The sequence below is a fragment of the Lepisma saccharinum genome, chromosome 26 (genome assembly GCF_977018435.1).
Source record: "Lepisma saccharinum chromosome 26, izLepSacc3.1, whole genome shotgun sequence".
Lineage (NCBI taxonomy): Eukaryota > Metazoa > Arthropoda > Insecta > Zygentoma > Lepismatidae > Lepisma > Lepisma saccharinum.
Genome location: NC_139254.1, coordinates 24252203 through 24264862, shown reverse-complemented (window position 1 = coordinate 24264862; position 12660 = coordinate 24252203). Strand labels below are relative to the sequence as shown.

General features: G+C 36.5%; 1 protein-coding gene across 2 annotated transcripts in view; it reads left to right on the top strand.

Annotated features, from left to right (window-relative positions):
- LOC145979567 (peroxisomal leader peptide-processing protease) overlaps positions 1 to 12660 on the top strand; it is a 606981-nt gene that overhangs the window by 555224 nt on the left and 39097 nt on the right. For both annotated transcript variants that reach the window (XM_083112540.1, XM_083112539.1), the window contains exon 7: positions 8249 to 8408. In XM_083112540.1, coding sequence (XP_082968666.1) covers positions 8249 to 8408 — 160 coding nt within the window. The remainder of the gene's footprint in view (positions 1 to 8248; positions 8409 to 12660) is intronic.

Here is a 12660-nt window from a genome sequence, read left to right as displayed (position 1 = left end):
CATGGTACAGTTCTTCACAAGATTAAAAATAGTGTAAGTGACATTTATGTCTAGGCTATGCTTTATGTGCATAAAATTCTAAAATTTGGGCATAAATTACACACTGGTATGAGTTCTGTAGACGTGAGGTAAAATATGAGTCTATGGCAATGAAATTTCACTATTGTCAGTTCTATTTTTACCTGAAAAAAAATCTGGTATTCTTCATAAGTGAATTTACTGGGTTAATGCAAATATAGTCTTCCGCAGTCATTTCAGCTATTTAATGATGCTGTTGTATTTTCATTTGCAAGTGCAAGTTATCTACACTACACTTCTGTCAAACAAAAATGATCAAGATATTTTTGTCAACTACTGAAAAAAGCTACTGGTATTGCATAATGTTCCTTTTCACTAAATAAACACACTAGTCACTGTTTACCAGACGTCTTTTCCTTTTTTTTTTTTTTTTTGTTCAAGTGGAATTTGCAAAATGAGCTTTGTCCCTGATAATAGGCATCTCATAAAATATACTTTAGTGGGGTAGTTCTAAAACTCAGAGAGAATGTTGCAAGCAAAAACTTACACATTAGGATTCTGTAATAAATGGTTGATGATGATATCAACGAGCAGACCTCTGGTCTTACGATTTAGTGATTTTCCTGTCTCATATGTCCCAAGGACAAATCTTCCACTTCCACTTCCTTGTAAGATATCCAAAATGTTTTGTGACGTAAATGGTTCTTGTATTTTAACTGGAATGCTTCCAGATGTCTCAGGTACATTTATGCTATATTCTGCTATTCCACTCTCAGGTTTCACATTATTTACACTTGTATCTTCACAGCACACATCAAATTCATCTATGTAGTTCTCACTTATAGTACTACCAGCTGGTGTATTTGTCAAAGTTTCAGCTGATGAAGATTGCACCTAAATTTAAAAAAAAATGTAAAAATAAATATGTAACTTTTATTGTTTACATACAAAAAATGTTTAATGCTTCTTAGTTATACATGAAAAGGAAAAACCATTTGGATAATTCTGATAATTTTTACTTTAATTCATGATTCAATAGAGAAGGAAATCACATAACTTATCTTACATGGTCCCTTCTTTTCATCATTATTGTTGTTTTTTATCACCATGTTAGGCTTATCTGTTTATTTTTAGCCTTCACAACTCTTTGGATGCACATTTTATAAATACCCATGCAGTTTAGTAACAACATTAAAATAAATATGTGAACACTAGTTCAAAATGTAAAATGTATTCATTTCAAGCTCATCAGGTCACCTTCAGAGCATCATGCCCTGCAGGTTAAAAATGGTATTAAACAAAAAGGATGGACAAGATGAAGGGAAGAATAAGCTGTAACTACATTCCCAGGTGTTCTGGGTTGAAACGTAAAACCTGACATATTTCTTTCCCCCATGCACTCGTATTGCATAATCAAAGTTATAAAATTTAAGTCAAAAAAGAAAGTCAACATAACATTTCTTGTAAATTTAACATGAAATGGAAGAAGAGAAAAGTATATGCATACATTGTAAAGACTCAAAATTGGAAACCTCGGTGTTGAGCAGTTAATGGAGTAGTTCACCAAGTTGGTTCTCAATTTTGATGAGGGAAATATGAGACATTAAATTACAACCTCTGTAGGACTAGCAAGTAAGAAACAAGAAACTGAAGTGTAGAAATATATGACAGTTAGGTTACATACCTCTTTAGGCGTATCAAGTAAGTACCCTGTAGATGATAGTTTTACTTGTTCTTTGTATTCTTCAAGTTTTTTCATAAAAATTGCTCTTCTGCCGATTTTTGGAATAAGTTCTCTGAGATGATCTACAGTGAGCATGCACAATGCACCTATGTCTATTTCATGCTCTGAAAACAAATATAGCAAAATTTTGGAAGAATAAGTAAGAAAGTTTAATTTAGAAAATCCAGGGCTGTGTCAGAATACAGCATTTCTGTCTCTTTCTTGTTACAACAGAAGCCATCTTTTTCTTCAAATGTATGGTGGTTTGTTTGTTTTTATAAGCACTGGTTATTCCTATTTCATTAATCTTGATGAAAAGGTGAAGGGATGAAGTGGCATGAATGAGGTTCAGCATGAGGCCATTCTTTATGTAACCTAAGTGGCCTTTGCCATTGTTAAAGGTTCTGAATACAAGTTTGTAACCTTAACCACTAACACAAAATTGTTTTGAAAATGAATGGTAAGTGAGGTTATAAAACAGACACAAGAGTTGACAACAGTGATTTTAATTTATGGTTATTTATGATGTGGTTTCTGTGACGGTGGTAAGGGTGCTATTAGATAGGGATCCAATATTCCTGCAAACAATTCAGTAGGGGAGACCGGGGTAATTAGAACAGGAAACAGCCTGTAGAAGTTCCACTGTAAATTACTCAGAAAGTTACTGATGGATTTTTTAAAAATTTCTACAATTTAAAAGGACATCTTTTGCATATTTTTGAAAAAAATAATGACCATACCTGCATTGCAAATACTAGTCCGGTAAAAATTTACTATCCTTCGGACACCTCTAATATTTTCGTTTCGTCAATTTTTGACATTCGTACTTACGTATCTGCTTCGCGGAACATTCCTGAAGGTGTATCAATGTTGTTTTGATGAAATTTGAACTATGTTTCCTAACCTAACAGAACTAACCTAACCACGTGCCAATGGTTCGCAATTATTTCCAATTTCTAGATCCTGATACTAACACGACACCAAATTTTAACTATGTTTCCTAACCTAACAGAACTAACCTATCCACGCACCACTGGTTCATGGGGCTAGCTATTCTCCGTTGGAGAATTAATTTTCAACTAACAACATGAATTTCAGCTATGAAACATTCCCACATCACACAAAACACCTTCCCGATGTTCGACAATGCTACAGGAACTTATTACGGTAAGTAGTTTCTTATGTAAAAATAAATAAATGTGTCCAAAGGATAGTAAACAAGTACCAGCACGCTTGCCATGGACAATGTATTTTCCGTTAACAAGCGACTGTAAGTATCGTAGACCAATGGGAATTAATGTAGAAATAATTCGGAAGCTTAGTAGCATGCATTTAGGGACTCTATGTTAATGCTAAGAGAACCAAACCTGACCTGCCTAACAACCACGAAAGCATCTATTGAACAAATCTTAAGTACTCGCTAAAACTCTGCAGTATGTGTTAACAGACGTAAATGAAAGTCGAACCATGCGAAAATTGCATTCTTAGTATCATGAAATCTGAATAAAACAAAATGAACTTGGGCGGGAAAGGTTCCTGGCCCGAGAATCAAAGCCATGTTGTCCGCATGGTAGTAAAGATGCTACGCAGACTGAGCTACCATGCCTATGTAAACGCAAAACACACTTGCGCCACATGTAATGCATTATATTCTCTATACTGTATGATTAGATAGTACATACTTGATTAATTAGTAGAGATTAAAATACGAGAGACAAAACCGACACCGATGTGGCAGACTCGAAAATATGCATTTCAACTCGTACGCCTGTACGCAAATTAATATTTATGTTTTTCACATATTATGATTTCTATTTAAAACTGTTCCACTTACCAGCAAATTTAGGAATTAGACCTTCAAAGCCCCACAACTTCAAAAGAATCGATACTTCGTTTCCGAGATCCGCCATGTTTTTCTTGTCACACTTGCCAGTACGAGAATCACGTTCTTTTTGTTCAAGGAACAAAATATCTGTTTCAAAATCAAAACAGAACGTCAAACAACAAAATGGCTGTTTCAATGGACAAAAATAACTTCAAACAAGTATGATTGTTAAGAGAACTAAACCAAATGGTTTATGTAAACAGTCACTCTGTAGGTGTAACTAAACTTTGTTTAACCGTAAGAAATTTTGTGGAACCAAATATATTTTGTATCTGGAACTAATCCGTTCTTTCAGTGTGCGATAAGACGGTGAAGCATATAAAAGGGAGCATTTGTGGCTGACTCTCACTTGCGTCTGTTCTTTTGTTTTTTTAGCATTTGCATTGTGAGTTTCGAGGTGATTAAAACGTCTTTTCGGTCGCGCTCTGATTTTCTATTCGAAATGAAAAGAATGTGTAAGAACAAGGTTACAAATTATTTCCAAAAAGTACAAAAAAATAAAATAAAACTGTGAGTGACAATGGTAGTGATTCTGCAGTACTGGCTGTGCATAGTGTTAATCCTTCGCCGAGTGTATCACACGTAACACCAGCAACAACAACCTCAGAAACGGCAACAACAACAATGACATTCCAAAATGAAGCCAATACAGGTAATGTTTCGTGTACTGATATTCCCTCTATATGGTTTCAGCAACAGTGGTTGGAGCGTAAGCAAAAACATACATGGTTGATAGCAAGAAATGTGTATTTAGGGTGTGACGGTTGTTGCTCCGTAGGTTATTTAGGGCCTGATAAAAGTCAGGGATTATCATTAAGTAAGGAATGGGTTAAGTGTCAAGTTTCATTTAATGGCACAAGTAAAGAACAACAGTTGAAGTCTTTAAGAACAAAAATTTCGTCCCACCAGCTATCTGTAGCACATCAGAAGGTAACACAAATTCTTGCTGCATCTAAGAAACAGAAATTTGAAAATGCTACTTTACAACAAGAGGAGCATTTGATTGATGCGGCAGAAAAAATCTTCAATACTTCATACTATTTAGCTAAGAATGATAGACCATTCAGTGCCATAAGGATCTAATCAATTTGCAGAGGAAAAATGGTATTAATGTGCAGTTAACTCTTCATTCTCGTTATAGTAGTACCGAAATAATTAAACACATATCATCTGAAATGAAGAAGAGGTTAACATTGAAGTTAAGCTCTGAAGACAATAAATTTTCTCTCACACGTTTATTAAATAAAAAAAATATGAGGTTTATATATAAAGCTTTAAATATATTGTTCTTATTTTTCGCTGCTACAATTATTATTTTGACCTTTAATTATTAATATGCAAGTTGCATATCAAAATGTTCTTGTATTTTTATAAACCAAATTGGAATTCGGCATTTGCTGCATTATGGGAGAAATTGGAAGGTTACCATAATATTTATTCAATTTATGAAATACTGTGCAGTGAGAATATGTCTCGAAATAGGCGCATTATATTCCTTTCCCGGATTCTCTGGAGTAAGAGAACGCGAACGCGTTTTGTGCGCATTTTGAAGGGTGTGCGCCTCGTCCAATGAACGCGCGGAGGGGAGGGGCATCAACGGTAGGGGGCGACTCGACTGCTCATTCGCGGTCCAGTAGTTCTGTAGTAAACATGTCAGCTCGCAAGTCTAGGGGAACTCTGCATTCAGGAGAGTGCCTCATAGTGTTGAATGTGTTCGAGAACAACTTGTTTGAAAAGTTTAAAACACATGGCTTTGTTTTTTTACAAATGTTTAAAACGTTTAAAGCAAAGTGTTTAAAACATGTTTTTCAGACTTGTTTAAAACACATTTTTATACATGATGTTTCATAGTTTGTGGTTATTTGCATGTTTTTTGAAAATGTATGTTTTATTTTTTTTTCTGTTCTTCGTAGCATCAAAAGACAAAAAAGACGTGCAATATTATTTGTTACTTGTGTAAAACAATACACTGGCCATTGTTAAGAATAAAAGAAGAAATTGGCAGCAGAAAGCGCTTTGCTTTAAGGCCGTTACACCGCGCAGCACTTCGTTGCTTTCCTCAGGCACCCTTCCCCACCTAGTCTGGCCCCGCCCACAAGCTTTCCCCTCTGCGCGTCGCTACTCCAGAGAATCCGGAAAAGCAGTATAGTGACACGAAGATGTCTATTATGAGAAAACACCGAAGGGAAGGGACCGCTCTGGTACTATTTATTTTACCACTACACCGCTGGTCTCGACATGAGTTACGAGTATGAGACGGGTGTAAGAGGTGACACCCAAATGTCAACCTCACTTGCCCGTAGTACACCCTGGACTGCATTTTGCAACGAGGCCCTGGCGCCTGGACCCCGGCCAGGATAATCCTCTGTATGGTTGTGTGTGCTGAGCACCGCTTTACAGCCTCAGCTTTTAACACGTAAGAATATATTACAAGGGTTGTTAAATTCTATTGGGTTCTGCTGCAGGATCGGAACCTTTTTACTCGCACAATTTAAATTCGGTCCAAGTTGCGGTTTGTTTCATTGAAAAATTTCAATTGATCCGGAAAAAAAGTTCCTGGACCGTATTTAAATTCATCCTGAAAAAAGGTTCCAGGATCGAATTAAAATACTTTATACATAAAAATGTTCTTTACGGCATAGAACTCATTTAGACTTGTTGAGTTTCTCTTCTGGATGGGAATTGAATTTATTTACAATTCCTGGAAATTAGCAACCGTGGGATTATTAAGGATCCAGAAATCTATACATTCTAATGTGTTCTATTTGGTTCCGTAACAGGACGGGAACCTTTTTTCTCGCACAATTTAAATTCGATCCAAGTTGTGTTTTGTTTCATTGTAAAAAGGTTCCTGGACCGTATTTAAATTGAGTCGGAAAAAAAGGTTATTGGACCGAATTTCAATTCAGTCTGAAAAAAGGTTCCTGATCTGGTAAACAGGTCCCTGGACCGAATTGAAATTCTTTACAGATAATTTCTTACGGTCCAGGACCCATTTAGGCTTGCTGATTTTTTCTCCTGGACCGGAATTGAATTTATTTAAAATTCCTGGACCTCTAACAACCCTGGATATTAGTCTTCAGTATACTTTTAGTTAGTTCTTGTTAAGTAATAAATTAGTTTCAAGAATTGATCAAGTTTTTTAAGAGACATGGTTTAGTTTGTTTTGTTGTTTGAGGCCTTCCTCAGGGGCGGTTTAGAAGCTAGGCGACTGCCCGGGTGCCGCCCTCGGGAGATGCTAAACCTGGGTATCTTCCTTGGGTAGCACTAAAACCTTAATTTTTATTATATAAAAATGAATATTTGTTGTAAAAAGAGTGTTTAGAAACTAAATAACCTGTTGGAAAGAAAGGAGTTTCGGAAAAGAAGCATAGATGGCAGCACGAGGTGAAAAAAATATCAATAAATCGTTGAAGGATTAATATCGATTTTGTGAAAGTATGAATTTGATAAAATGATGTAGAGAAGATGTGAACAATATCCGTCCAAAGGCAGATGGCTGGAAAGGAAAATTAAAGTGGTTTTCATCCTTCAGCAAGTTAAAGCGTGTAGTCAATTGTTAGGCACGCATAAAGAAGTACCCAACGAAATAAAAATCGAGGAGACAGGACGCACAGCTCAATATAGCGTCTTCAGTCAGTGCTACCAAGGAAGAAATTTCTGAATTCATTGCTTCATGACATAATGCATACGTTGCAAAATCATGTAGTACGAAGCTAATAGATTTTTCTTATGTAGAATAGAATAGAATGGTCTTTATTTAAGCAGGCGTGTTTCGGCCTCATGGGCCGTTCTTACAACCAACCCTTGTCAAAGATACAATAAATGAATAAAAATAAAAATAAAGAAAAAAAACCATAATGATCATGATAATACAATAAAGATAATATAAAGATTATACAATGATAAAATAATACATTGAATAGATTAGTATATATACTGTGGAATAAAAATAAGTAATAAGTCTTCGGTAGTTCATTGTGTATGCGGGGGGGGGGGGGGTAGGTTAAGTATGCATTATATGATGTATAAGTTCAGGTGCAATTGTTAACATATGAAGGTACTGTAGTTGTTGGGACAATAGCAAGTTCTTTAGATTTTTCTTAAAACTTTGATGGCAAATAATGTTAGTCAATGGTGCAGGCAGTTTGTTCCATTCTCTGTAACAATGAAGGACTTGTTATAGGTGGCGGTTTTATGTTTGGGGATTTTTAGATTGTGCTTCTTGCGGATATTATGTTCTACGAGAACAGATCTTATCGGATAAGTATTTTGTGCATCAAGTTTAGTGTTAAGTATTTTCTTCTACTGTTAATGTTTAGCCAATGAAGTTTCTTTAAATAGGGGGATACATGTTGCTTTCTGTTTAGGTTAAATATGAAACGTAAAACAATTAGTATTTACTATGGTGAAGGTTTTATCGGGAGTTGAAAGTAAGGGAGCGTCAAAAATCCCTATGGGCTGAAGTGCCCATATAGATCAATCAATGAGTTATCTGGTAACAACCTCCCTACTCTCCTGCATAAGAGCCAAAAAACAGAATCTCATCGCGCGAGGAATAGGATGTCTCGCCTCGCCTTGCATTGCTTGAATGATTCCTTTCATTTTTTTTGTTTCAACAGGACTTGGAGAAGGTGACAGTCTATGTAAAGGGCAGGAAGTGCCCAGCAGAGCTTTTGTACAGAACCACCGAAGGGCTGGCTTTCGACATAGCTGTCCTTAGGGTAGGGCCCGGTGCTGAGCTTCAGGAACTACCGTTGTCAACTCAGACACCAGTCAAAGGTAAGAACTACTGCTAATGGTACCGAGACTAGACAAGGGTTGTTAAAGGTTCAGGAATTTGAAATAAATTTAATTCCGGTCCAGGAGAGAAAATCAGCAAGCGTAAATGGGTTCTGGACCGTGAAGAACTTTTTTTATCTCTAAAGTATTTAAATACGGTCCAGTAACCTTTTTATCCAGATCAATTTAAATACGGTGCAGGAATCTTTTTCCGGAATTCGGTCCAAGTTCCGTATTGAAATGAAACAATACACAACTTGAACCGAATTTAAATTGTGCGAGAAAAAAAAGGTTCCGATCCCGTTGCGGAACCCAATAGAGCCCATTGGAATGCATGGGTTCCTGGACGAGACAATACTCGAAATTCAAAAGGAAACGGTCACTTACGTATTCCTCTTTCACAATAACAAGTTTTTACCACGTCTGGCAAAAAATCCGTAAGATAAAAAACTTCAGGTCATGGGCATCGGCCTTTGATAAAACTTGAATAGGAGAAATGGAAATATTCATTATTGTTATCGTGGCTATTATTTTATAAACTAATAAAAATAAAGCAAGTTCATTCGAAAATTATTATCGTTATTATTATTATTATTATTATTATTACATCCGTCGGTAGACTTTTCTACTCTGCCCACCAAATGAATGAATATCCAGCATTAAATACTATTTGTCATTTTTTTACATGCACTTAGCGTACTGAAATTCATAGTTATTCTTTTTTGTTATTAAATCAAATGTAGGGGGACGTTTATAGTCGTAAAGATTATGTTGTGTGATATACCACAAAAAAACTATATTTTTTGGAATTTTGAAAATTGTGGAAACATCTGTTCTTTTGGTTTAAATTGTAAAATATGTAAATATAACCTGGTTACTATATCTTACACGTCGTCGCCTTGTAATCAAGGGGTCCCGCGTTCGATACCCGGTGGAGGCACATAGTGGTTCACTAAACTGTAGGTCCAGTCCCGATTAGCATCAAATCAAGCGACCAACTATATTTTACACTCAATTTTTTTTATCTAATGCATTTTTACTTTGTTTATCTGTTCCAGTACTAACTAAAAGGAGTTTTATTTGTGTTACCAACACTAAAAATAACAAGGTTCCTGCTTTCTTATAACTTGAAATGAACGATGTCAATTTCCGCTCAGGCAGGGGAGGGGGGATGTCGACGTGCCGCTTTTATTGCCGGTGACCGTACACAAGTGTATTTTATACATTATAAAACAGGAAATAATATTTTTACGTCCAGATTTCATTTCGTAATTAAACGAATAGTGCATATTAACCATTTTTGATTTCAATATTTAAATATGATTTGTATGCAGGGTGGCGACAGACCTGGAAAACCGGGAAAAGTCAGGGAATTTTGTCTTGATTCGCAGAAAAATGTGTTAAACCTCTTAATATTACATGGAAAATGCATTGAATTATCATTTTTTTATTGTCCGTATGGCAGTAGTAAGGCGACAGAACTGTTAACAGATGGAGGGGATGGGAGCGCGTGGCGCAGTCCGATAGTTGTCGGTCGTCGTAGTAAGGCATTTTGTTGGGCAAACTGAAGAAACATGGCAACAAATAGGCTCCATTGATACATACGATTTTTGTCGAATATCGCCACCCGACAAAGTATCTCACTACAACATGCGACAGAAATTGCATGCATGGCACTCGTATTGAATTGATTTTTGTTGGATGTCTTCGAACTGCAACATCCAACAAAAATCGCATGCATTAGCAAGGAGAGTAGACCGCAAATATGCTGCTGGAATTTTATTACTCTTCTGGCTCACTTAACCTTATTTAATGTAGCAGTGCTTACGAAGGTTTTCTTTCATCATCCTGATGTGTTACTGGTTTCGTACAAGTTAACATACGTTTATAATGACATTGCACTATTCTCAGATATCAAGAAGAATCCAACAAAACGGGATGAATACTATCACGAAAAAGTGAAACATAAACCTGCATTGGTGAATGTTATAAAAATTGGCAAGTGCTTGCTCCCAACCTCAAATTTGCTGCAACACTAGTATTGCAATGAAATTAACGCCACTCTTTGTTCTGTCTGTCTGTTTAAAGTCGTGAGAGATGGTCATTAATCTCTCACTGAGTGAAGTTAATATCCAATATTATGAAATATAATACCAATAATAAATACGTAAATATTTTAATATCATATCTACTCGAATCATTCAATCATAAAAACAAATCACTTTCTTCAAGAATTGACTTTTCTCTGCCAGCCCTGCTAAATTTTCACTTTCCATCTACTGATTTATACAAGGGGTGGCCAGAAAGTAATTTCCAAGTAGTAGGGACATTGATTTTTCGCAAACGCTAAAACCGTGAAAAATGGTAATTGCTGCGAAGTTGTGTTTACGAATGTGCAGAGATGTCTGGACACATTTTTCGCCCGTTCGAAATATCGAAATAATGCGAATTTGGCATAAAATGCGAATGGTTGGCGTTTTTTACGATTTTTTTAAAAAAATGTCCTAAAACAACGAAAAATTCCATGAAATCCAACATTCTTGTCTTTTCTAGGCCATATTTGTGTACATAATAGAATGTGCAGGTTTTCCAACATGTTATTCAAGAGTAAACTATAATGCTTGTTATACATGGAATCATTCCGACAGCCATAGTAAATCATGTATTTCCCACGATTTTTTCAACTCCTGTCAAAACCATTTGCATCACAGAGCAAAGTGGCAGGGTTCTATCAGGAGATCGAGTGCGTATCTACTGTCACACGGGAGCCACATCTTCAGTATTTGTCGCGCGATATGTGTTTTGAATTACCAAGCTAAGTGCGTACCATCGGCATTTGTTGAGCGAGAAATAATGCTCAGCCGTTAGGGTGTCTGACTACCATGCGAGAGACCCAGGGTCAATCACCTGCGGGGAGAACTGGGATCCTTTCTACCTATTCAATAGTGTTGCCCACGGGACGAGACGGGACAGGCTTTTAAAAATTCGAGACGAGACGAGATTGACCATGTGTCATAAGACAAACGAATATTTTCGAGACGAGACAGCATTTCCACGAGACGAGACAGGCCAAAGTCTCGTCTCGTGGGCAACACTACTATTCAAACTGCTCCGGCACCCACCCAGCATCATATTAAGCGGGTACCTGGAGGAAACTATGAGGCATAAGGGTAGCCAGGAGTGTGGTGCTGATCACATCACCCCTACTTTCAGCCGTGATCAAGAAAGTGTGGGGCCCTAACTCCACACCTCTACTATACACCTCCATGATAAAGTGCAGGGGAGCCCTTTACTTTTTACTTCCTTAAAAATCTGTTACAACATATCAAACTGTCACGAAAATACGTAGACCATGTGACCTACAATTTAAAATAATAGTTGAAAAGCGCAATGGAGTATTAAGTTTCGGTATATTTGGCAGAAAAATGTTCTAAAACAAAAACGCGAATTTTGGGAAACGTAACACTAACAAGTCAAAATAAGACAATGCCAAATTTTGGTGCCATAATATATCTGTATCTGTCACGTGATATTGATTGATTTAAATTTTTAATGTGCGTCGCCCCTTATCGTCATTATGTACCCTTCAGTATATACGGGGAAAATTCCATTATATAAAACCCTTACCTTAAAATTAAAAAGGGGGTATGGAAAATAACTTTCCCAAAATAACTTTCAAGATATCAAACTCTCACGAAGAGGCGTAAGCAATGTGACTTACAATTTTAAACAGTAGTTTAAAAACACCATGAAGGTATAATTTCAGATATTTGCCAGAAAAGCCGCCAAAATGAAAATGTGAATTTTGGGAAAAATCACACCGAATAGTAAAAAATAAAAAAAATTAAAAATCACGAATTTAAAGAAAATGACAAAAAATCAAGGTCCCTACCAATGAAGCATAAATAAAACAAGAATATCAGTTGTAATTTATTGCATTAGCAACAGTGAGTCCTAACCTAATTTTTGGCGTAATCACCACCGTTGTTCTGACATTTGTCGTAGCACTAAATTTTGTATGCCTATGGCATATGTGTCTGACAGCAAAGACTGGAACTATCTCTATCGCAGTGTAGCTGTCAAATCCTTGTCCTGCCAGAAACCTCTTCAGTCAAACAAAGAGATGAAAGTCGGTACATGCAAGGTCAGGGCTGTACAGGGAGTGGTCCAAGACCTCTCACCTGAAGTGATGCAAAGGACCCGTGTGTACTCAGCTGTATGGGGTTGTGCACATTCGATTGGCCTTCCGTGA